General features: G+C 40.0%; 1 protein-coding gene across 1 annotated transcript in view; it reads right to left on the bottom strand.

Annotated features, from left to right (window-relative positions):
• Positions 1-9,973: 9,973 nt before the first annotated feature.
• The window catches only part of LOC121933044 (protein ITPRID1-like), a 50,797-nt gene continuing 33,269 nt past the window's right edge, over positions 9,974-27,501 (bottom strand). The window contains exons 5-10 of the mRNA XM_042472258.1: positions 23,019-23,101; positions 20,491-21,966; positions 18,281-18,408; positions 17,012-17,123; positions 16,091-16,447; positions 9,974-14,026 (exon numbers count right to left, since the gene is read on the bottom strand). Of these exons, the coding sequence (XP_042328192.1) occupies positions 13,970-14,026; positions 16,091-16,447; positions 17,012-17,123; positions 18,281-18,408; positions 20,491-21,966; positions 23,019-23,101 (2,213 nt within the window). The 3' untranslated portion in view covers positions 9,974-13,969. The remainder of the gene's footprint in view (positions 14,027-16,090; positions 16,448-17,011; positions 17,124-18,280; positions 18,409-20,490; positions 21,967-23,018; positions 23,102-27,501) is intronic.

The raw sequence follows: 27,501 nt of genomic DNA, 5'->3' as shown, positions 1-27,501 counted from the left end.
TCCTCTGCTGGCACTGAATGCTCCTGCAAGCCTTATCTAGGGAGCAGCAGTAGTAAGCAGTTGCTATGACAATGCTTTGTTTCCCAAGTACCCCAGGAAGGGAAAGTCAAGTAACCTTTAGCCTGTGCACTAGCAGCTTTTAATGATGCTGTGCTTGCTGCTTTTCAAATTAGTGTCAGAAAGAGGAGGAGAAAGAGACACCCAAAAAGATGCTAACAGAAAATATACCTAACAAAAACAGCTTAAAAGATCTTCTTCCACAAGTGTTGTCTGAAAAACTGTCCAAGTATGTCAGCGTGGGAAGAAACGAAATAATGTTTTCTGGGCTGAACCAACACTGGCCTAAACTTTTCCCAAATAAAAACCTAAAACTTAGAGCACTGTCAGATTTGAACCATGTCTTTTTCCAAAGGTGATCAAGCTAGACCATTGCTGAGCAAGAGAACAGCAATGGGGGAGGCGGGGAACTGGTTTGGACACGGCACATAAACATTCAGAGCAAGGTACGCTGTGCCTAGGAATGAGGTTTTGCTGACGACTGTGGTGGTTGTGTGTGTTTATGGGTTGGCTTGTTACACACTGGTGCCATTTAGGGACGCAGGCAGGGAGTCTTCTGTGGCCACAGTGTACATGCCAACAGAGACCAGAACTTGCTATTTTAACCCATAGCTTTGGATAGAGGTTTTGTATGGAATGGAGAATGATGTACAAATATACTGGGTCTGGAAACAAGAGGAAACTTTCTGCACAGTTGGCAGCATAATGAATCAAAGCCCTTTAACCATTCACATGAAAAGAGTGATTAACCTGGGCCATTTCCTTTCAAGGGTTTAGCAGGGACAGAATTGCTGACAACTCATTCTTCCTATTTCTGTGCCCTGTCTGTTGACTGGCCAGCCACATAAATTCACATTTATCCCACACTCCCTTTCTTCTTCCTTCTCATGCTGCAATCCCCAAATTTCTGACATTGCTGTAACTTAAAACTTCAGCTGAGCCTTTGGAAATGTAGTTTAAGCATCCAAGGAAAAATTATCAAGAAAATGTGAATGAACAGGTATAAGAGTTCTAGGTTTGAGTAATTTTCACTCTATGCAATGTTTGAAATTTGGAGATTAAAGGAAAAAATTCATGGGAGGAATTCTTATTTCGGGGCAATGCTCTCATTTCCCCTCTAACTTGTAGCTACACTCCTGTCTGCAGGTTACTTTGGGACAGCCAAACATCTCCCGCTGGATGTGTGAGCTGAATCTCTCTAGTGGGATTTTGAAATTAGGTAGAGAGAAACATTAAATTAAACCAGAGGCCTCCTGTTTACCCCAGTTGTGCATGTATAATATCATTGCCTGGAAGTGGTACTTTCCAGGATGACAATCCTTTTGTTGGCTGTAACAGGATGATACAGGGAAGCTGTGATTTATTCTGAGTAGAATCATTGTGCTGAAGATAGCACTAAGTGATTTCTATGGAGAGCCATGTAATCAATGTGGTAAATACATTTTTTTCTTCGGAGATGTGTTTAATGAAAGTTCCACATTAAATTGCTATTAGAATATTTCAAGAAGTCTCTTAAACTGTGTTGATGCTAAAGAGAGCCTCTCTTGCCTGTGGTTTTAATTAAATGTATATCCATTGACACATTGAGAGAGAGAAAGCAGAAAATAATGGTTTTCATTTGAAAGCAACAGATTTACAAAGGGCTTTGAAAAATTGCAGTTTGCTTGGTAGCATTCAAAGCAATGAAAATAATTTAAATACTAAAAAGAGGCTATCAAGTGGTCGTTTTTTCTCCATTGTTCTGCAGTATAATGAAGAAACAAATAACAAAAGGTTTAGGGAAATAGACCTCTTGCCAAGTGGTTATAGAAAACACAACTAATGAACAGCTTTGTTTTCATCCTGTAACAATCAAGGAAAGACAAAAGAGCTAAAGCAAACTTCTACATTTACTGATAATATATCTGATTACCAGTGGCTGGAATCAAACAACAAGAAGATGACAAGTATCATCAACTTGATCTACTTGCAAAGTTAACAAAGGCACCTCATATCTTGGCTGCTAAAAAAAATCAATGGAGGGAGGGAGAGAGAATCAGGAAGAAGAAACCTCACATGGTGCTTTCTGGTATAGCATGTCTGTAGGAAAGAAAATGCAAAGTGAGAGTGAGAGGGAATGCATGGACAGATAATGAAAGATAAGAGGAGGGACAAGAGAAGAATTAGATGACAGAGACAGAGAGTGGGGGAAGAGACATATGGAGAAAAGGCAGGAGAAAGATAAGTGTGCAGAACAGGAGATGTTAATGTCACACAGAGCTAATAAATGGAATACAGAGGATGGAGAGGACAATGGAAATGGATAGCAGTGATTACAACATGAACATTATTAACCATAAGACAGAAGAAGAAGATTTTGAAAATGGGGCGGTGTCCAATTGGGGACACAATTGAATGCTTAGGAAGAAAGATGAGTGGAAGGGATAAGGTTCAAAGATGGGCCAACCCAAAAATAACAGCATTCTTAAAACCAGGTATCATTTTGCAGTTAATGTAATTATTTTTCAACATTCTACCAAGTGTATTTTGGGCCAGAAACAGAGAATAGTACAGGTACACCACTGTTAACAAAGTAGACATATTCTTGGGCTTTACTTCTTCAACAGAAATGTGGCTACCAGAAGGCAGGCATGACATGGAAAGAACACAAATAGTTTTCTACACCACAAAAAGCACATGTTTCAGCAAAACTTTTATTCAAAACTAACATTGTGGACATGCAAAATAAAACAACCAGGTCAGGTAAACATTTTGAATCTTCTAGAGACCACCTGAAAGCTTCTCCCAAAATACATCCCAGGATGATTTTTTCTTGCTTTCAACAGCCTCCAGAAGGATCACCTGAATAGAATTCTATTCTTTCCCAGGTCAAGCGTTATTACATTGCTTACTGTAGACATGCTGCTGCAACTCAGTGCTGAATGTCTGTCTTTCTCCAGCCCTCCTTCACCATCCTACCAATGCCAATGTTGCACAAACAAACAAACAAACACAAGCCCCTTCCAGCTAGACAGAAGAGTAGAAAAGGGCCGGTGGCATTACTAGGGAGGTGCGAGGTGTGTGGACCACACTGGGTGACATCCTAGAGGATCAATGTACACCCAGTGAGGTGATCCACCTGGGGGGGGGGGGTGCAGCTGCTGGGGAAGTGAAAAAGGACATAATGAAGGAGGCTGTGGTAAGACCTCTTTTGAAAAAAAGTTCCCTGGATCCTACAGTAATAGATAAGTACAGTCTTGTCCCCTATGCTTTTTAATATTTACATGAGGTTATCTTGAGTTTTGGAGTAAGGTATCACCTGAATGCCGATGATACCCAGCTCTCTCACTCCTTTCTACCTAATCCTGAGGAAGCTGTTTCTGTCATAAACAGGTATCTGGCTGCTATAATGGACTGCATGAGGGCAAACAAATTGAAGTTTAATTCAGGCAGGACAGAGGTGCTCCTGGTCAGCCAAAAGACAGATCTGGGAATAGGGATTCAGCCTGTGTTATTACACTCCCCCTGAAAACTCAGATCATAGTTTTGGGGTACTTCTAGATTCAGTGCTGAGCCTGGAAGCCCAGCTTTTGGCAGTGACTAGGAGTCCATCTGCACAATTAAAACTAGTGCACCAACTGTTCCTATTCCTGGAGAAGTCAGATTTGGCCATGGTAATATATGCCTTGGTTATATCCTGCTTGGATTACTGTAATGCACTCTATTTGGGGTTGCCTTTGAAAAGTGCTCAGAAACTTCAGTTGGCCTAAAGAGCTGCAGCAGGTTGTTAACTGGAGCTGGCTACAGGAAGCATACAACTCCCTTGTTGTGACAGCTCTATTGGCTGTCAGTCTGTTTCCAGGAACAATTCAAAGTGTTGGTTTTGACCTATAAAACCCTATTTGGCTTGGATCCAGTTTATTTGAAGGACCATATCTCCATTTTCAAGTCCACTAGGATGTTGAGATCATCTTGAGAGGCCCTTCTCCCTGTGCCACCACCCTCTCAGGCTCATTTGGTGGGAACAAGAGAGAGGGCCTTCTCAGTGGCTGCTCCCAAGCTTTGGAACTCCCTCCCTAGAGAGGCCAGGATGGCTCCATCCCTGTTATTACTTTGATGGCAAATAATGACATTCCTATGCTGTCAGGCCTTTTCAAGCTGCTGTGGGCTGGAATTTAAATGTTGTGTCTTTTAAATTTTAAGGTTTGTATTTTAACATGTTACATTTTAATTCATAACTGGTTTAACTTTTTAAATTGTTTAATGGTTCTTTAAATTTTATATTTATACATGTTAGTGTTGTGCTGTTTTTAAATTGTATTGTTTCTTTAATTTGCTGTTAACTGCTTTGGGTCACTATGTTGGGAGAAAGGTGGGATATAAGAAAATAACAACAACATCAACAACAACTATTTAGTGAAAGTATAGTAGATTCCTTCCCATTTTGTTTTTGGATTTTTTTTTCTTTCTCTTTTCTCCTTCAGAGAGCATCCTAAGAAATGAAAGGAAATCAGGGAGATCATTGGATGAGGAAAGGGGAAAAGAAGAAGTGCATGTTAGTAGTAAGACTTCCTGGCACAATATAGATAAAAATATTGTTTTCTTTATCCTTCCTATGAACATGTGTATTTTTAAAAGCATCACTGATTGCCTTTCAGTGGGTTGGTGAGTGATTTCATGGAATTCATTTAAAAATATATTTCTTTCTCTGCCAAGTTTAAAATGAAGATAGGGTAGAGGTGTGATGAGGGAAAAATAGATGCAATTTTTCACCTTCATTCGGGTACAGTATTCTGTGTGGTAATTTAACATAAATGCAAACAATAACTTAGAATTAACTTAAGAGTACCAATTGTACAATTTGCAGAGCAAATCTAATTAAGAAGCTTTTTAGTATAAACATATTGGAGCATAATGGAGTGGCACCTTTTCACTAACTTCTGGCAATGCTGGCTGATGGGATTTGGGATTTGCTGCATAACAATAATGTAATAAAGTTTATTCGGTCATTGACCAGCAAATGCATAACAATATATGGAGACTCACAGGCCTTACATTTCTGTGCTAGAGGCAATTTTCATCTTCAGTACAAGGGCATTTGTTTGCATGCATTCCTTTGAACTCAACTAAATCTTCCATTGCAGAGTGTGTGTTTCAGGGGGGGGGGGGCATTTAGAACCAGTGGAATTTAGATATGTGATCTGAAGCTACTAAACTGCCCCAAAACTGAAGGACTGTGATGTCTATGGGCCAAAGGAGACATTACATTAATCATGTGACTAAAATTAATATGCACATTTTGTGGAGAAATATAAATAGCAGCAGCTGTTGACACCAATGGAGGCTTCACTTCCCATGCAAATAGCAGCTCCAGGCTGTGACTTCTGTTGTGTCCACAATTTGTACACGGGATGTGGCATTATTTTAAGTTGTTTTAACTCATCTCACATGGTATGGTTTTACATGATATTGATTTAATATATATATATTAGTCTTTTAAAAATTATTGTTACTGTCATAAATTTATTTTATGGTATGCCAGCCTGAGATCCTCAGATATAGGGCAGGATATAAATATTTAACTATGTAAATAAACAAATAACTACCCCCTCCCCTCTACTGCAGTCATACTGTGACTTGCACTCCTCTGCAGCTTAATATTGCCATCACATATTTAATTTCATATCTTGTGTTTGACCACATAAGTACTATCTGGCATAGATATGAAATCTTTTTCTTTGTGTTCACTGAAAAATCTGCTGTAATTCCACAACAAAAACATTAAAAATGTTTTTTTGAGGCATGCAAACTAGCAGAAGCCCATGTACACCATATATAGAAGGAAGCATGTTGAGATTATACTGTCCTCTCAGGCCTCCATGGAGAATAATAGCCAAAAGAGCAATCCCTAGGGAAAGACAGCCTTGCAAAATGACTCAGTGAATCCGGTATTAGTGTTTTCCCCTAAGAAATGTCCAGATGCTATTCCTTTAAAGTTCAGCTGTTAGTCTAAGATGTAATTGTGTTTCCTTATCCTCTGCAGAATAATCACCAGGAAGATTTGGCAGGCCAAATGATGCCCTTGGGTCATGGCTTTCATTCCAAGGACTTGGGATCACACACTTCATAGAACCTCTTTGAATTATTTTGGCTTTAACAGTCCATTTGTCATTTTGTATTAAGATTGCAATTTTAATCCCCCTTTAAGTAGTTTAAGCAGTAGGTTTATCTATTAAAATTTTTTTGGATTACAGAACTGGATGGTACCTGAAAGGATATTCAGTCAGTACTCTCTCAGTAAGAGTTCAGAAAATCTAAAACACACAAAGCACCACCACCTTTGTTCATGCCAAGCACCTGGTCCAAGTTTAAAAGAGAAAACAAAGGATAGGGATAATTCACTGGAAAGACATATCAGTAGTACCCTGCAACAATCTGTATGGTGATGGGTACTTTCAAAGTGTTATAAATTTTCTGGAATTAGAGATGATCAGTGAGGTGGTCAGGTTTGTGGAAGACAGCAAATATTGTTATGATGGATTTTTAAAAAAAGAAATAGTTACAAAAGGTTAGGAGTTTATCACATTGACAAAAAACCAGACTGTATCCCCAACTGGATGCTACAGGGAATTATTGCATGTAATTCACTGTGGATTCTGCCAGGTAATTGCAGTCCGGCTGCATCCTGGGTCCCAGGCGTGCTTCAGAGGCCATTTTTCAAAGTTGGCAGCTTTCTGAATTTCAAAAGCGGCCTCCGAAGTGTGGCTGGGACTTGGGTTGCAGCTGCCCAGTGGAATCAGTGGAAAATTACATGCAATATTTCCCGGTAGCATTCCACAACCCAACTGTATTACATTGAGGAGCAATCGGGTTTTTTGTCAATGTGATAATCTCCAAACCCTCCAAACTGGGGGTACAGACATTAAAATTGGCAAAGAAAATTCAAAATAAGCAAGAGTAAAGTATAATCACATGCGGCAAAACTCTAACTTCACACATATGGAGATAGAGCTGGAGCTGACAGTGAACGATCAAGCAAGGGATTTGGGAATGTACATAGTTAGCTAGATAATACAGTCAACTGAGGAAGTCTACCCTCTGGGGCAACAGAGAACAAACCTGCAGCTTCCTCTCTGTCACAGTCCTGGAGGTATTTAAAAAGTGCTATTGTATCACCCTCAGTCTTCTCTTCACAAGGTTGATCATGCCCAGCTCCTTCAACCTTACTTCATATAATTGTTTCCCATATCTCTTATCATCCTTGTTGCTCTTCTCTGAACCTGTTTCAATTTTTCTATATCCTTCTTAAAATGAGGTGCCCAGAAATAAGTGTAGTACTCTGAATGAGGCCTGACCAGCACAAAATATAGTGTGTGGATAGGGGTGAGCTATGATGGTGCCCGGACAGCAGGGTAGGGCTCGGGAGCATGTGGATGCTCCGCTTTCATGAGCCCTAAAATCGGCCCTAGGCCAGTGCATAGCATCAGTCTGTACTGAGCCTATCCCATCTTCAACATTTGGTTCTTTGAAGAAATAGGACTCTTGCCAAATAAATAAGGTGGCAACATGAACACATAAAGCCAAGGAGATAGAGGTCTATATAGTGTTAGAAAGGGACTAAGAAAAGTTCTGGATTAATGAACTCACCCAGGCTTCCCCAACCTGACTAGTGAATTCTGAGATCTGTAATGCAATGTATCTAGAAGTAACCAGGTTGGAGTAAGAGTACAAAACACTGAGGGGAAGAGCTAAAGGCACCACTTAGTTATCCTAATACCCAGAGGCAAGACAGAATCCACACCCAAAGTAATGCAGATGTCTTCAATGACATTGTCAGTCCTACCCCTCAGGACAAATAGGAGGGAAACCTAAGCTGTTCTGCTGGTGTCTTCTTGAAATCTGCTATCCTTCCCCCCCCCCCCCAAACATCGTTGTTGATTAATGTTGACCATTTCTGCTCAAGGGTGTATACAGTTGTTGTTGTTTTGTAAAAAAAATAAAATAAGGGTAGCATCCGTTTCTCCTAAATAACTTCAAGGTGTCAGCCCAATATCTTGTCATTTCCACAGCTTGCGTTTTTACTAGTCTTCACTTTTTATTAGGCAGCCCTGAAAGATGCACAGGAACAGCTTATATTTAATATCACTTCATATCTGTTAGGTTGTAGATCATATTTTGCTAAAACAAATGGAAACAGATGTGTAAGCACTGATTAAATTAAACAACACAAGGAGTGAGCTGTGCATAAAATCTGATTTGTGCCCATTGCCAAGGGCAGATAGGAAGGACTTGGAGGATGTGGAAATCAATAACCACCTCATGTTGTCACCAAGCAAATGTCAAGAAGATGTCAAATTGCATCCTCATACTGTGATCAGAAACCAGTTGATTGTAGTCTGTATTATTTTCATTGTAGATGTTCAGCTCTGATAAGAAATTTCATGTTCAATTTATCTTCTGGTCTGTAGCCAGCACCGTCAGATTAGGTTCATTGTTTATTACACCCTTCTGCCAATATCCTACTTTAACCAAGTCCAACCCCATGTAATAGAAATGAACTTACATTCTGTCCTGGGTCAAACTTTACATTTTTGTGGCTCAGACCAAAGGCCTATCTGGGCCACTATGCTATTTACACTCTAGCCAACCAGATGACTGTGAGAAACTTACAATGACACTTTGCCTTTCCCTGCAACACATATTCAGAAATATCCCGAGGCAATATTTAGTGACAGCCCATCCCTTGGCAATTCATCTAATTGCCCTTTAGAGAACCCAAGTTGCTATAATGGGACTATTACTTCCTTTGACTTGGAAATTATGCTTCTATTGTTTGTTGTTCTGTGCTTTGTTTCTTATAGGGGCCCTAATGTGAACCTACTGTGGGGTTTTCTGGGGCTGAGAAGATGTGACTCACCCAAATTCACCCAGCAGTTTTCCATGGCAGAGCGGGGAATTAAACTTTTTCTCACATTTGAATGAACAGACAAACTGGAACTCAGTAGTCCCTTGAAATATGTACTTCTTTGAATGATGAAATAGAATTTTTCTAGAAAAAGCGTGTTGGGGATCTGTGCACACAAAAATGCCAATATAGGTAATAATAATATTAAAAAGTGTATATTAAATTAGGAACATTGCTCATGAATTGTATGTGTATGTGTCCATATGAGTGTGAAGTGTATCAGTCATGACTGCACATCCAAAGTATGTATTTTTTGCATATTTTGTATGCACAGAGATGAATCCAATTTTTCACTGTCATTTATTTATTTAATTTTTGGGGTAATTCCCAAGGTTTGGGATGAACTGAGTTTAAGAGCAAAACCTTAAGGATAGTATAAGGAAAAATGGAAAGTTACTAAAACTGAACAGTCTGGAGACTGTTATGATTAATGCTGTGTTCAAGGGTGTGTAACTACAAGAAAATTTATTTTTCCTGTAACTTGTCTGCTGCTATGAGCATTCTCAGCATAAATGAAAGAACAACAGAGATGATGTTTTCCATGGTGCTCAGTATTCACAGGTTCAGCCCCTGTTTATGGCCTCCTCCAGAAACTTTCCTTGCAATCTGCAGAAGGTAAGAAAGCTATATTGTCCCCAAACTCACCCGTCCTACTAAAGACTGTACTGTATGTTTGTTGATGGTGAGGTGCCCCAAACAAAATTCACACTGATTTAAGCCCACGGTGTCCTGTGAAAATGACTGGCTTGACATAAACCAGTTAAAGTAATGTTGGGTGAGTTTCCTTGATGTCTGAGAGGAGCTCAAAGACCAGTCTTGACTGCTGTCAAAAGGCAATGCACCATTAAATGTTGAAAACACCCTGCTCTAATGAATGGAGTCTGTGTTTGAGAAATGCTCAGTTGTTAGTTTTTGGGCGAAGTGCTGCACCAAATGAAATGAGGGAGACATTAGGAAGAATTTTTGCTCCATTGCTCAGATGTTTTTATTGCTAGAATAATTCAGGCATGCTGTTAGGCTACTTAACCTTATTACATTGGCAAGTTAAAGTACTGGTATATCTCCCTGTCTCTTCAATAACATAAACATTGATAGCAGGAATAAAAAAAATGTAGTCATCCAGACATTGTTGGACATCTATCAACTGCAACTAGCATGGTTAAAGAACAGATCTGAGAACATCTGGAAGATCATGAGTTGGCAACCACTATTTTGACAGGAACAAGGAATGATGAATTAGCGATCACACAGGAATTAGGCCCCCCCATAGCCAAACAAGGCCTTGGGCACATATATTTTATTAAATTATAAGATCTGCCAGACTCAGTATTATAGAGTCAGTATTTGACTTTATGCAATAAGGTGTTATCGATAATGAATGAAATTCACCACAAGGATTGTCAGTTTTAGCCGTCTTATAACAACGTCTATATTTTAGGAGTTTACAGACAAATTGCCCCAGTGAAACACAGATATCTGACACAGAAAGACATTTCTGCACAGGGTTCCTTTGACATTGGTGGGAGAGTAGTGGTGCATGGAGGATATGTTTAAGGTATTCATGTGCATGACTCCTCCACACAGAGGACATATGGACAGTTTTGTTGTATCGACTTCCTCATAATCAGAACTGCATAATATATTTGTAAAAATATGAAACTATAACAATATTTTAGTAGTGAGATATATTGTTGGTCCAATTCATTCAGGTAGTTGAGGAGGAGGGGAAAAAGGCACAGCACCAGATTTTTGGGGTCACTTTGAGGTTGCTAGGGGGAGAATGATACCATAAATGGCTCAGTGTAAGAAGAGTCAGTCACGCATAATGAGATGGGCAATAACCCCGAATTTAACCCCAAGCAGCACCCAGGATCTAAGGAACAATGTGTTGTTGAACTAAGTGGGATCACTGTCCACCATCATGTCAGATACATCATCTATGTGACTGGAAAATCACCAAAGAGGATCAACATATTTTATTTCAAATGAAGAAGCATTTTAAAAATGAAGGGATTTGTTAAAGGGAAGTTGAAAGAAGGGGTTAAAATTCTGAGGAGGGGGAGGCCATATAAATTTTGAATTAAAACACAAGATAGCTTTTTAGGTAGATGTGCATCTTCTTTTTAAAAGTTCATTTGATTATAAGACCAGGGAGCTTATCACACAAAGATATGAGCCAGCTAACATTTACTGTATTCAGTTCAGGATCTGGGATGCCCTCAGATGTTATCAGACCTAAATCGCAGCCAATCTAGCTGTGATGCCGCTGCCCAGATGCATCCTGGGTCAAAGTCTCGCTCAGTCTGCCATTTATTGAAGTCAAAAACTGACTTTGAGAATGTGCTGTTAAGTGAGGCTTTGACCCGGAATGCATCCAGGCAGCGGCATTGCGGCTAGATCAGTGGCAATTTAGATCTGATAACATCCAGGGGCATCCTGGATCCTGAACTGAATGTGAAAGAGGTAAGCCAGCTTATTTGTTTGTGTGATAAGTTCACAGGAAACTTTACAAATGTGAAAATAACAAATGCCAATTTCATAGGCCCAAATTAGGGGTGGACAAAGTGCAGCCCTCCAGGATGTGTTGTCTCCCTCTCTTACTTTTTGTACTGTTGACCCTTTTCCTTCTTTTCTTTATCCAGTCTTTGTGCCTTTGCGTTTTATAGCTCACTTGGTGAACTGTTCTTTCTTAAAGAGTATTTTTCTGGGTTGTTTTAAGCATGCTGTTATGCACTCTTTATTAAAAGAACACCCCTGGATCCTTTGCTTTGTGTTAATTTCACCCTATGTCTCTCCTCCCATTTCTTTCTAAAGTCCTGGAGGGAGCAGCCCTCCCCCACTTGGGACCTTATTTGGCCACACATGATTTTCTTTTTGACCAATTTCAATCAGGGTTTCATATTCCACAGAAATGGCTCTGACTCATGTTCTAAATTACATTCTAGCTTGGTGTCAATCATCTGTGTTGATCCTAACATACCTCTCTGTCGCACTTTGGACCATCAGATCCTACTATTCCCAGTTTAAATGTTGGACCATTCATTTCCTGTTTCTTTTCAGGCATCTATACTCTCCCTGTAACTGTAGAGGTGCTTCAAGGATCTGTGTTGGGTCCTCTTCTTTTCTCATTATATATGCTTCCCCTTGGATCTCTTATTACAGAAGTGAGTTTTAAATATCACATTTATACAGATGACAATCAGATCTTTGATTTATTTGACACTGCCATGTGGAAGTCCATGATGGATTGCCTGTTGAATACTTCTCAGTGCATGACCAGACACTGTCTTAAGTTGAACATGGATAAAACAGAGATCCTGGTGTTTCAGCCTGACCACCCAGAAGCTCTACTTTCATTACCTCCACTATGTTTAAAGGATGATTCACAGCTCTGTCTCAGTTGCCTGGGACCTTGGATTTTTGCTGGATGATCATTTGTCCCCATGACCCTTTATCAACGCAACTGAAAAGGCATGCAGTTTCCATCTTTTGAACATCCATAGCATCCGTAGTTTTTTTTACTGTTGACACTACCTATCTCCTCGTCCAGGCCTTGGTTATTTCACACCTGGACGAGGTGTGAAATATTAGCTTAGAGGCACGTTTGCCTTCCTGCTCTCTTTACCCCCTGGTTTTAATCCAGAATAGTGCATCGGGGTTGTTTTAAATCTTCCTAAATATTCACAAGTCTCACTTCCTCACAGATCCCTCCATTGGCTACCAGCTTGATATTTAAGTCCTTGAGCTCTAACCTCCCTCAGTATTTGACAGCTCACCTAGCATGGTACATACCATCTAGAAACCTAAGAACTACAAGTAAAGGATTGTTGACAGTTCCAATAATGCATATGGCTCTGTCAAGGTTGCGAGCCTTTCAGGACTTGGCTCCACATTTGTGGAAGAGTCTTCTTTTGCATCTCTGGCTGGAGGAGGATATTAACCATTTTCATAAAAGGCAGAACACTTTTTTCTTTAATTCATCAGATTAAGCTGCTGAGTGTGTTTAAAACTACTGGGGCAAGTATCAACTGATGGGGTGTTAAGGATGCTAACTTTAGCATATGATAGTGTTTGTTTTATTGTCTTGTGCTTGATTATATGTGTTGGTATTCTGCCCTTTGGCAAAATGATGTTATAAATAAATGTTGTTGTTCCAGATTTTACCAGATGGTGACACCAATAATCTGTCAGTTTTGGCTATTCTGATTAGGGCTGCTGGGAGTTGCAGCCCAACAACACCTGAAAGGCTGCACTTTACCCACCTCTGTCCTAATTCCAGTTGTCAGTCACACAACTGCTGAATCAATGAGAACTTGGTAAACCAACATCTAATTGAGTTCCATTGATTGAACAGGTCTATTCAGGTTGGGGTTATGAATTGGATTTATGCCATCTACAGAATCCACACAAGGAATTCCAGAAATGAAACGCAAATTTAGAAAAGCAGTAGAACCACAAAACATGGGCATCACCCCACTGAGGGTAGGGGGGGGGGATACTTAGATAGATGAGTTCTTCTCCCTGTTGTTTTAAATTGCTACCAGAAGATGGCACTTAACATCAGGAAATCACAGTACCCAGTATGAAAACGTTTACTGGAGATGATCACACAGTGGGCATTTGTCTGGAAACCCATTAGTTCTAGCACCAGTCCTCTATGTAACAGGCTTTAGGAAGATCAAAAATCTTCAGCAAGTACAATTTACACAGAACTTCCATAAAAGGTTCTATCGCTTGATGGCTTTTTCAGTCAGTGTACCCTCCTTGCCTCTTCTCCGTAATGGTTCTAATCCAAACCTGTCCTTGGGGCTTTTCATCTCTCTGCATACTTCTCTTTTTGACACATTCTCTCATAAAAAGTGATTTTAATGTTTATGAGTAATTCTCATGTATATAAAAGAGCAGCTTAGTTCCCATTCTGAGAGGTGCTTCAATGAAAATAGGAAAGTATAATTGCAGAGTTTTCCATCAGTCTTTTCCTTCTGCTGCTTCATTGCTGAAAGAATTTCGGAAAGATCTTTTCAACTAAAAAAAAGATAAGAATAAAAGAAATAAGGGAAAGGAAAACAAATGAACAGAAAGTTAGCCAGATTAACCATTTAAAAATATAACATAATATTGACACTTAGAATAACCTATGAGGGGTAGACTGGTGAGGGAAAGTGGCCATGTTAGTAAAAAGGCAGATCCAATTGCTGATAAAGTTATCAAAATCTACTAAGGACATTCCTGAAAAGGGTTTGTGGAGGGGTCGTGGAAAAGAAAGAATCCTTTATATTTCCTTGGAAAACAAGCTACTATCTATTGTTGACATATATAGACATATCTCCACTTATGTCAGTACAGGTTGTTTGAAGGAACATTGTAGGAGGAAGTATATTGTATGCTTTGTGCAATGGCCCCACTGAAAATGTATAACTAAAGCCCAGAGCTTTAGTGACAATCCATGTTTTTACTTGGCAGTTAACTGAAGCTTTCTGGAATTGGGATTCCAAGGGGAGAGCCATAACTGGGGTGTCACAGCTGAGAAGGTCTCCCTCAAGTTCATGCAGTGCTTTGTCCTCCCTGGTGAGACACAGAGGAGAAGACTCCCCATAAGACCTCTATCCTCAGGCAGACATCTATAGGGAGAAGTACTCCCTCAGTTATTGAGGTTCCAAACCAGTTAGGATTCTCAATGCTATCCCAATTGCCCCAAGCAATTGAAAGCCGCGAAAGGGAAGCCCGCATATGGCGCGGGCTGACTGTACACAATCAAGAAGTGTCTTAAAAGGAACAGGGGAACTTGCTGCAAATGCCTGTTTCTTTTAAATGATATGGGTAGAAATAGTTTAATGCACTGTAGTTGTTTATGTTAAGTAACTTATAATTATTTTATGCTCCTCCTTTACCCCTTTTACTTTAGAATCCAATCTAAGGAAAATGAATCCCTGTCAGTTAATCTAACAAAATGGGATTAGCATAAGCATTTTTGTTAATTAAACCATCCATGCCATTGTCATTCCTTATGGCCACATAAGGCTGTAATGGGCAACCTGTGGAATGGAGGGAGGCTGCATTGGACCCTGAAACTACCAGAAGTCCTACAGTATCTCTGCTGCTGTCAGGTTAGAAGCTCATATGTTGACCACCTCTGCCATAAGGTAATACAAATAACTATAAATGTAATAATAGTGTCCCGAACTGTGCATTTTAGGCTCATACTCTAAACAATCTTATGTATACAAGTGGAACCTAGTGCAAGGAGATACTGGAGTCATAGTATGTTGAACATAAATGGCAACAGTAGATTTACAGCTTTAGGTTTACAGATGCTACATTATTGTATTCTAAGATATGGAAAAGCAGTTTGTGACTTGTGGTGGGAATATGGCTCTGAACATCAAAACAATTTCTTCCATCTCTCGTCTCCCTGATAATTTTTATTCTAAATGTGGTACAAGCCTGGCCACAGTTTCCCACACAGAGACTGGCATTATTGACATGTGCAGGTATAAATTCAATTTAGGCTTGTACGTGTCCCTTTTTTGTTTATTGCAGAGTTTGGTATTCTTTTCCTCTCTTCATAAGGATCAAAGCACCCCACCCATCACCCACTATTCAGCTACTGCAGGTACCATGCCACATGGCCAGTCAGTGGTTGTGGGAGATGAACTGGAGAAACATCTGGGTTTGTCCATGTATCCAGAAACAAAGTGATGATATCTGCCACTGATACCTCTGAACGAGTACAGCAGATCCTATATCTGGCTATGGGGGCATAGCCAGATGTTGCCCCACTCTCTACTAGTCTATTATGGACTACTGTGCCCTAAAGGATCTTATACGCAGAGAAATGAAATGATTTCAGACTTTTATGCCATACCTCCATGGTCCAAAAGTAAGGAACACATTTGAATAAAAATGGCATACCTGAGTACATGAGCTGTCTAACTGCTCTTATGGTTCTGTGGCATCTCAAGAGTTCATTCAAGAGTTTGGTTACTTTTTCCCAACCCACCCCACCACACCCCAGAATCAGAGACAAGAGAGTGTGAAAGGCAAAAGTTCCATCCCTGCTCTAGGAACCTGAGGCAAATTAATTCTTACATTCTGTATAAAGGCCTTGAAGTCCATTTTGGCCTGAGAAGGAGCTTTAGGTTCCTTTTTACTGGTGCGAACTTCCTCAGGGTTTGATTTAGAAGTGAGCTTGCTTGCAGCCAAAGCTGAAGCCTGCAATTTATCCTGTCTGAATAGAGAGGCAGATGAGGTGGATGGGACTGTGGCACTTCTGCTTGGTGTTCTCCTGTGGCATGTATTTTTTGAACACTTGGCTTTGGCATCGAAAGAAGGAGAAGCAATATTTGGAAGACTGTGGTCAGTTCTAGATGCCTTTTCATCCCTCCAATCAGGAATTCCAAGTTCTGAGCACAGGTGAGACTGTTCACTTAATAACTGATCCAGATGCTGGGGGAAAAAAGAACAGAGATGGAAAAGATGGATCAGTCAGTGTGCAGAGTAGATTAAGATTTAGTGCTATTTCCACACAGTGGTATCACTAAGAGGGTGCAGTTGGTGTGGACTGCACCAGGTGACACTCTAAGGGGGGTTGACACCACTGCTTCTCAAACATCTGCATTTTGGCAGAAATGGGTGCTGGTATTCACCTGTATTTCTTTAAAATGCTGGAGAGATAGTGTGAACGGGGTGAGGTTCGGTGAGAGGAGAAAGGAGAGGGCTTGGGGTTTTTTTAAAATGAAATTTAAAATTTCAAAATTTTATTTTTAAAAAAATAAAAATAAATTTTCTATTTTTAATTTTCTTTAAAATTTCACTTGAGAGCAGTTTGACATCACTGAGGAAACCAGGCCTTAAAACCAGGAGATTATAGGAAGCCAGGGCAGATGCTGCAATACTCTGGCTACAGTTTGGCATTGCCTCAACTCTTTTTACCCCAAAAGGTATATAGAAGAAGCCCCATGTAGACTTCAGTGTCACTCATTCCCCAGACTGTCTTCTTGGAGAACGTACCATAAGAATTCCTTCCCTAACCTGCCGCATACGATCTTGCAGCTGGCATTCCAACTCAGCCACCTCTCGACGCACAGCCTGCCGTAGGACCTGCAGTTGTCTTCTTTCTTCTCTGTGGAAGACGTCAGAGTAACAAAGACAAGAAATGGCAACCTTTAGTGTAGCCTCCAAGTGGTTCAAATAGCTTTCTTACATACAATGTTTTTTATCCCAATAGTTTTGGATTCAGATTTAGAAACCAACTAATTTGAAAAATTCTTATTCACACACTGAACATTCATATTGTACAATTTCAGCCAACTGTGGGAGTATCCAGATTGATTGAAAGTCCCAGATTTTGTTCCTATTCTTTCCTATTTTATACTGAGTTGAAATAAATTGACCTGGGAAATGCTTATAAAAAGCCTCTGATCATACCAGGACCTAACAGAAAATATTCTGGGATAAACAAAGCATCTATGGATCTCTACAATAAAACCAGACAGAAGAGGAACAAAATTTGGGACTTTCTTGTCTTTTAAACAGTCTGGTTACAGCACTCTGTATTTGTAGCTAGGCTGGCCCTATCACTAAGACTGAGACAATGACCATTAGGCTGCAAATGGATCAACTTCACAATCTGCTTAAAAGTTCCTCCCGAGACCCCATCTCCAGCCGTCCCCTTTTGTTGAAACATAGAACTATGCATACAGTGGTACCCCGGGATACGAATGCGCCGCCTTACGAAATTTCTGGGTTACGAAAAAAAATCAATAGGAAAAAACTGTTCCGGGTTACGAAGGTTTTTTCGGGTTACGAAAAATTTTTTGGTGCTTTTCGGCGCTATTTCGCATGAAATCGCGGCTTTTCCCCATTAGCGCCTATGGCTTTTTCGGCTTACGAAGCATTTCGGGTTACGAACGCGGCGGCGGAACGAATTATTTTCGTAACCCGGGGTACCACTGTACTACACAATCAATCTTCTCCTCCCTCCTCTTAAATAAGCCTCAAGTGTAGCAGAGAATGGCTTTTCCATCAGCAATGATGAAGTAAGAGTCAATGACCAGTGCAGTTGGCTTCTATACATGAAGCAGGGAGGAGGACCCTTCTTTTCAGTTGTCTCAGACAGCAATATGTCTTGGACAAGCAGGCCTGTTGAGCACCAGGGCTAACTGTAGGATTTCTCCCATCCCACACTAATGTTGCTTTTCATTGCATGCATTATGATGTGAAAAATGCACTGTGTTATACAAAAAAAATAGCAGTTGCATATATCTGTGGTGCCATTACCGTCCTTCATTGGACATTGAGGTGGAAAAGAGAGCCTCTTGCTCTATCAGGTGCTGCTCAATCTCATCCAGACGTTCTTGAAACTTTTTGCATGAATTTTTCATCACTTCAATTTCATGGACTGTGCCCTGCATCAGAACGATACAGCAATTTACTATGTGTTCATATCAATGTAAGGTAGGTAGTGCCAACTCAAGAAGCCCTATGTCTTGGACTGAATCAACCTGAGAACCTCCAGTTACTAATAGGTTCTACAGCTATGTCAGTGAATTCACATACTTCTGCATATCTACAAACAGTAATGCCTTCCTATAGAAAATTGTTAGCAATACTCATTTTTCTTCATTACCATCCACACCCTTTTCGGGGAGATTTTGGAAATGTGCATTCCCTGTTGCTCACATCGCCAAGCTAAGGACATATGCACACAGCATTTCCCCCCATTCTTCCTTAAACATGAGTTCATAGTTTAGGATGAACAGGCAAAAACCACAAATCATGTGAATGAACCTGGATTGTTTAATTTACTCTGATTACCAATATTGGTAAAAATTGCTGTTGTGAAGCCATCATATTATTTGTTAGGTTTACTTGAGGGGGGGAAATGCTACTTTTCAGCAGGTCATCCAGCAGTCTACACAAATTATGTATTATGAAAGATCCTTGGACAGTTGTGTTTTGTGAAACATTGCCATCTTGTGGACATTTGTAAATGTTAGGGCAGTTCAGAAAAATCATGCATAAAAAATTAAGATGGCACAAGTGACATCTTTATCAAATAAAATCATATGAAACTGATTTTTACATCATTGATATCTATGTTCTTTACATCAATCTGGGAATCAAGTAGAAATAAATTGATATTAAGTCCCCTCCTTGGTATACAGTATGGCCTGATACAACCATTTCTCTCAATGGGCCCCATGACTAAGATAGGATTGCAGACCTAATTTCCCAGTGCTCTGAACTGCAGTGCCCCAGGAACCCTTTGCTTGAGGCACTGTCAAATGTAGGTTTTGGAGGTCACATTTGGTTGCTAACTACTATAAATAAGAATTCTTTAATACTGAACTGGATCCCAGCCCAGCTGGATTCCCCCAAAATGTAAAAAAACAAAACCAAAAAAATCTTGCAGTAGTTGATCATTTTGTCAGCAAAGTATTCTAGTCAAGAACAAGAAAAATTGGTTGGCATTCTTTATATTCCTATTGTGAGTACATGGAAAGGGGAGCAGAGTGCTGTCCTCTGACTCCACCACCAAGCTCCATGTATTTATCCAAATCTGTCATCAGAATTTATTTGTGCACATCCTATATGCATACACTATTGGTACCTTGAAAAAAGCAGTTTCTCATCATATAGTGAGAATGGAAACATGAACAAATTGTAAATGTGTAAATTCTGTAAATTAATATAATCCAAGTTCAGGTCCCCAAATTTAGTTTGTCACTGTTTGAATAGTGTAACAAAATTAAGGCTTACAGTTCTTGCTTTTTTATCTTTTTTAAACAAAAGGTTAACTTTTTCTACTCCTCCAACAGACATACATGAAGTCAGACCAAGGACATATCAAGTCAAATGTTTATCTATAAGAATATCTATTTTTCACCTTCTGAGATTGGCAACCATCTCACCTGAGACATCTCACCCCAGGCACCTGTACATTTCTGAGAACTGTCATGCAGGTTGGGTGTTCAGCAAAGCTGAATATGGATACTTGAAAAATGTGTACACTTGGAAAATGTCTTGTGACTAAAAATGCGTACATTTGAAAAAGACACACAGAATGGTTGCCTTAAGGCAAAAATACATATATTAGAAAAATGCATTCATTTTGGAAAATATGGACAAATTGTGAGAAGGGGAGGAATTTCGTAAATTAAAACAGAACTGAAATAGATGAGAATACTGGTGGGATATTGAGAAATACAATGCAAATGTGTCAGATAGATGTTCACATTCTTAATAACAGGCAATGGTAAAGAGGTCTGATGAGATCCCTGCAGAATGACTATCAGAGCAAGCAATACTAGGTTATACACAAAAATTGTCTAACAGGAAACATGTCTTCATGGTCCTGAATAATCTGAAGCCCATTAATGTTCCAGACCCATCTGCTGGTTACTTGACAGACATAGTTTTACTGGTCAAACCAGACTGTACTGGCTAGTTAGCAACTATAACCATAATTCATTCAGAAGTATACTTACAGAAGAAATATTTCTCATTGTTGTATCCTGCAACAGCTTGAGAGTTTTCAGAAGCTGTAGCTCTGTGGCAGCATGAGATGAACAACATGCCATAGGGTGGTTGCATGAAGTAGCAAAGGGGTAAGTGCACATCAAACAGCTGTGATGGGAGTTCAGTGAGCAGCAGTGACCTCTGTGCTGGTCACACCAGGCATTGAAAGGGTCATGGCAGTAAGATCTATATTTCCCATAAAGTCCTGTGTCTAGGGAAGTGGACTTCACAAGATGACCATGCTGGTGAAATGGAGGAAAACAATGAAATAGGGGGAGAGTTTCATTTTTTGTTGTGCTCTTGTCTGTTTGAATAGAAGCTTCTTTCATTTGCTCATCTTCCCCATTTGATGCCACTGGGATTGATGTCAGTACAGGCTCATCCTTTGAGTTCTGGGGCACCTTGGCTGAGAAGTCCATCGACTGGCTTTTTACACCAGTTTCACCCAATGAGATGCTCTGCATATTGGACACTAGTCTTGAAGACATCTGGACAGTGACAGATTTAAGGGGGCTATTACTATTCATTTCAAAGCAAGGGACATGTTCCTCTTTTCCCAGTTCCATGCTTGCTGGTAACATGTCCAAGGATCCATCTTCTCTCTTTCCAAAGTAGGAAGGAGAAAAGCTATCATCGGGAAGGAAGCTTCTGGGAATAACACTGAGCTCTAGTTGTGCAGCTTTGACTTCACAATCAGTTCTAATGGTCCTGATTGCATCCAAATGTATAACTGGGTCACTTACATCAATATCCTGACAATTGCTTGTGACATCTGTGAGTGGAATGTGGGAGTCCAACTTTCCACAAACCTGCAAATCATCTGGCTTTCCTGCAATACCTACAGCTACACCTTCTAGACATGCATCTTCTTTAATTTCTACTTCTTCAGTCAAATGTTCATCGCATTCTTTTCTGTCCTCACAGAATTGTCCCCCATTATGTACAATGAAAGGTATGGAGTTTTTATTTGCTGGAGTTACATCTACATTGGAATTTATTTCATTACAGTGTGAAGGACAGTTTTCTTCTGAAGAGTTAATTTCAACTTGATTCATACTATCACTGTGATGGCACAAAAGACACTCTTGCACACAGCTATCTCCCTTTTCCAATTCTCCTTCTCCACTTCGTGTCTCCTTCTCATTTATTTGAAATCCAGTTTCACTGGTAGTACTCTCCATCTGGCCACCAAAAGTCACATACAGATCATCTTCTTCATTTATAGAATAAAAGATTTCCTCTCCCTGAAAAGTATGTTCTCTGCTCAGGCTGGGCAATAATACATCATGATGGCTACTGTTTACTATTGATGTGTCAGTGGTGGACCGCTCTGTATAGGACTGAAGGTCTGTGCTTGTTGGAACTGAATCTTTTCTGTGTCGTAGAAATGATTGTCCATCATGGGAACTGAAGCTAAGTCTCAGGTTTCCAGGCAAGGACAGGGCCTGGAAGAGAAATAAAACTGCCTTTACATCCCTGTGGGTTGATCCCAGAGCAAGTTCGGATTAATGAAACCAGTTTAAATTCAACTAATCTGAACTGCTTTTATGTGGTTATGTGGGTGCACCTGTTTTAGACTGTAAGCCTGAGGACAGGGAAATGTCCAGTTAACAATTTGTAAGCTGCCCTGATAACCTTTTGGCTGAAGAGTGGGGTATAAGTAAATAAATATTATATTAATATTATAAACTCAGTAGTACCTGCCTCAGAGAAAACATGTTCAGAATTGTCCTATTCAACTGTCTCCCACTTCTTCGTTCAGCATTTCTCTTTTTGATTTTGTAGAGTAGTGGTGACATTTTCTCACCAAAGAGAGAAAGGGCCCAAAAAGACAGGCCAAAATAAAGCTGCTTCGGGTCACTTTGGAGGTATGCTGTTTAAATGACACATGCATCTTAAGATGCCTAAAGCAGCACCAAAGCTTTGGTGCAGTTTCTGGTCTCTTAGGATGCAAGCAGCATTTAAACAGCATACATCCAAAGAGAGAGTGAGAACACAGAAGCAAGCACATATAACATGAGAGCTTGTAATATGAAATCCCTGGTATGTGTAAGGAGAGGCCAACACATCCCTTCATCCTCAGAAAGCTGCCTATGTCTGCTTTAGAATTTTGGCAGAAAGACTGTTGCAGTTGGCATTGGGCAAGTAACAAGTAAAAAATGAACATAGAGAGCTTCCATATATTTGAAGCTTGGGGTGAGGGTTCACAAGACAGCAGAGATAACTTCCACAAAGGCTTCTGAAACCTGGGACATTTTTCTTAAAAAATAACCTCTGAAAAGTGTAATGGTCAAGATTGGATATTGATTAATACTGTTCAAAATCAGATTTGCATAAAAAGAATGGACTTACCTCATAAACAATATTAATAAATATCCAGTCCTGACCATTACACTTTTCAGAGGTTATTTTTTAATTTCTTTATTCCAAATGTTCAACCTCTCCCAAAACTAAATGTAATTTCCCCATAGATTTAAACTTCTCATTCCTTACTCACCTGTAGAGGTAAGGGCTCAGAAGGATCTTCCAGAAATCCACTGCTGTCAGATTGGCAACTATTTGTTCTTGTCATTATCATATCTATAGACATAATAAAGAAGAAAAACAATTAAAATTAAAATCTACACATTCTATTTCTGAAAATTTCTGTATGGAACTGTGTAGGAATTGAAAAGGACCATTCCAAGGGAGGTGAGATGCAGAGAAGAAGTAAGAGTATGCCTGTTCACGCACCATGCATCTCTCTCATGTATAACTTGAAGAAAAGCCTTTTCTAAACCTGACTTGTACACACACATAATGTCCTTGCAAATGTTATGCTGAATGCAAGTGGAGCAGTCATGTGCAATTTGCAGCCCACCACACTTTGGAGACCATGCCATAGCTCCACTGCATTGCTCCTGTGTGGGCAGGGCTGGTGCAGCCGGTTGCATGGTGGGAGAATAATGGATGAAAACCTCCACGTGGGAAACAAACTTTCCTTGACCAAGGAGTTGCAGCAACACTAACACCTTTATTGGCAACAGGTAATGTAACAGAATAAACAGTCAAAGTAAACTAAGCCTTGGCTTCTTCCTTAGCAGGCTGTAGTAGTCAGGCCTTCACTGGTCCCTTCGTCCAGACCGGGTATGGGCTCCCCGCCTCGCTTTCCCCCTGAGTGCTTCTCCAGTGCCTCCTTGTCCGCTTTCTCCCAGTTCTGGGGTCTTGGACCTTGCTCCCAATTCCCTCCTTTAGGGTCCCACCATTCACCTTCCAAGCTCCTTGGGTCCCGTTGATGCCATTCACCTTCCCCCGGGAACCTGAAGTCTCCCTCTACTCGAGGGTCTATTAACCTCACGGCCTCGTGGGGTCCGGGCCTCCTAGGGCTTGCTCTTCCCACCAATGACACAGGCCTTCCCACTCTCTGTGGGCTATGAGTCACCTTTCCCTCTCTTAACTCGACCGCGTCCCCCTCTTCCGCACCTTCTTCCTCCCCTGCACAAGCTCTCTCCTCCTCCTTTATACTCACTTGACGTTCCGCCCTCTCCTCCTTTGGCCCCTCCCCTGGGGCTCCTTCTCTTATTTCTTCCACCTGGTCCTCCTCAGCCCTCCCAACTCTCCCACTCTCTATCTCTGCGTTGCTACATCCTGCTATAAGTATGGATCATGCTGTATCTGCTTGCAATCTCTTTAAAGATTAAAAGTCTTTCAGAAAAAAGAAATGTAGATGTAGTATCCCCCAATTCAATGCCACAAATTTGGTGTAACAGACAAGGATTCATAGTCAATTTCCGAACAGCTAAAAACCCAAAGCCTTTTGTTTGGAGGCACACTGTTAATTGAGACGCAAAATTGTTTGTTAAACTGAATCGACTCTTCAGAGCAAGAGAGTGATTTAGGTAAAATTTGGAGAAGTTACATTTTCAGGAGGATTCTCAGAATTGTAGTCCAGAATAGTAACTTTCTCAAGATCTGGATCTAAGGTTTCATGATTTGTCTTTCAGTCTAATGCTGGAAATTTAACACCCCAAGGCTAAGATCCTGCATTGTTAGGTGCAGCTACAGTGATGGAACTCTATCATTGTAGCTACTTCTGCCATTGTCACCACCCAAAAAACTTACCTCTTCAGCCAGGCAGCACTCCAGCTGAAAGGTTTCTGAGGCACTGATGATTAGACCAGTAGGAAATGATGACGGTAGCACTCTTCCGATTTTTTGGGACATGTCTTGGTGTCCTGACACAGTCACTTCTCTCAACATGCCTTATGAATGGGATAATACTGCAGTCATCTTTTTTAGCACCCTGATCTGCAATGCCTCAATCAATGCTTGAGATGCTGCCTGGTTTAAGAGGTACCTCTTTTGGGATCACCTTTGGTCATTAATGACCATAAACATGAATCTTGAAAGTTATGGGATTGTAAACCCAATTTACAATACTGCAAATATTTCATAGGATGCCAGACTAGATTCTGAGAGCAGACAATGCCATGGTCTAAATCAAGGAAGACCTGTTCTTAGCAGAATTTCTGTGCTACATTTTAATTGGTGGCTTCTGCTTGTTTTACTATACATATTGTTTTTCTTTGTTTTTATTATGACATTATCTCTATTTTTAATTTTTAAAATCAAACAATTGCTCTTCTGTTCACAAGGGTAATTGACAATATACAATGAAGCTACAATACATTACACCAAGATCAACCAAAACAGAACACCACAAAATAATGGACAGCAGGTGGCAGCAGGAGACAAACCTCCATTGCAGAACTTGCAGCACTGGAGCACCACAATGCTTTTGTTGGAACTCCTTTGGTGTTCTTGGAGACTCTGGCCTTTGTTTTAGAATGCCATTATTCATGCTGGTCATTTTTTAAAAACAGAAATCTCTTTTATAAAACAAAGAAAGAAACAATGTCCTCAGTACTAAACATATTTACCTGGGCGCAAGTTCCATTTAATTCAATGCGACTTTTCTCTCTATAGAGTGCCAAAAAATTCCACTTTAAGGGCTGCCTTGTTCTACATATATTTACTTGTATTTTCACTTAAAATCACCACCATCCCCACCTGTTCCCCAGCACTGAGACTCAAGGAAGCTTACCAAAAACAGAATACAGATAAAACAGAGAGACTCAGTGTGGCACAGTGGTTTGAGTGCTGGACTAGGACTAAGAGACCAGATCTGAATCCTGGCTCAGTCATGGAAACCCACTTGAGGAAGTCACATTCTCTCAGCCTAAGAGGAACATTGTGGTAAACCTTCCCTGCATAAATCTTGTCAAGAGAAGGTCACCTTAATGCAGAGTTGAGTTGAAGGCACATAACAACATAAGAGATAAAAAGCACGTTTCAGTAAAAACGTATGCACCATTAAAATGTAATTAAACTATCAGTAGAATTAATAACAATTTAAAACATAAAAAGTAAAAATAGTATTGCATATTATGAATCATATTCAGTTCCCAAGAGTCTGTTGAAATATAAAAAGTCATCTGTGCACAGCATACTATGGAGGGAGACAGTCAAGCCTTTCTGGAAAAGGTATTTGAGAAGCTGGAAACAACTTCCAAGAAAGCCCTCGTAACATTCCTTGAACATTCCCACCAGACATTTGTGTAAGTGTGGTGGGTCTGAGAGATGAACCTTCCCTAAAGACTTCAAGGGTGATCAGGGTGATATGATAGAATATGGTCTTTCCGCAACCTAAAGCTGAGCCTGACAGACCTCATTTCTGAATAAATACATGTACAAAGCACTAAGACATTGCATTCCTTATATGTTTTGATAGAATGGAACTATAACTAATACACAACAGCAGATGTAATAATACCCTCCAACTGTCCTGATTTGGCAGGGACAGTCCTGATTAATCCTTTGTCACCTTACTTTTTCAGCTGCTTTTGAAATGTTTCTCTACTCCTTTCAGTTCCCTCTTTCTCTTTGGCTTACATCACTTGCGGCAAACTGACTTCAAAGTCCAAACATGGTTTTGTACTCAACTTGTATTTAACTTTGCAGGGAGAGAGGAGAAGAAGGGGCAGAGTCTTGCTCTTCCTAGTGGGCTCAAGGAAAAGCAAACTGCTACAAGCTCTCATAGCTTGCATATTCCCACTCATTAATAACTTTTGCCACCTTGGCCACCCTCTCATGTTACTTGGCCACTAGTGTGGCCTAATTTTTCATCTGTGAAATGTTGGAAAGTATGATCATGTTTTTTTGCATCTGCATACAATCAGGAAAATTCTGGTACATCTAAGTCTTCTATTAGCACCAGTATTTATTAAGATGACTCACATGTGGTAAAGCTCAACATATACGTTAAGACCAGAACTTCTAGGTCAAGAAAGAAAAAGCTAGTTTTTCTTTAATTATTATGTATTTATTTCATTCATATTTTGCCTTTCTCCTGACATGGGAGCTCAACAGATATTTTGTACAATTCTGTTAGAGGATTAGCATACCATAGTAGACAATAAAGGAAGATTTTGTTTGGTCCATTTTTAAAGCCTAATTCACAGTTTTTGGATAAATTTGAAAGTCACCATTGTCTCAGATACTATAAGTTAGAGGACACTGTACAGAAAGCATAATATGTTATAGAAAATGCCATCACACTAGTGTGACATCAGAGCTAAGATAAATAGAGATTTGACTAAAATCTATAATCTTGTAAAAATCAGCTAGATTGATTATGATCAACATGGAAGATTCGATATTTCAGATGAAAAGGCATAATATTAAAGCCCATTTCACCAGGAGGTTAGTATTCTGGCATTTTTTGCTGATAAAAATAATCTAATCTAGTTTTGGAATAATAAGAAAGGTAACATTAGCACCAAACCACCTTAACAATGGCCTGTGACTCTTTCCAATCCTGTAACTAAGACATCTTTGCCAGGTTCATACAATGTCCTTCCTTCCCAATTTTTCATATTATCTTCATCTTACTAACTGGCTTTAGTCCAGTTTCTAATCCCTGCCAAACAGTGAAAAAGCCG

This window comes from Sceloporus undulatus, chromosome 6 (genome assembly GCF_019175285.1).
Source record: "Sceloporus undulatus isolate JIND9_A2432 ecotype Alabama chromosome 6, SceUnd_v1.1, whole genome shotgun sequence".
NCBI classification, from domain to species: Eukaryota; Metazoa; Chordata; class Lepidosauria; order Squamata; family Phrynosomatidae; genus Sceloporus; species Sceloporus undulatus.
This window is presented reverse-complemented; position numbering and strand designations above follow the sequence as displayed.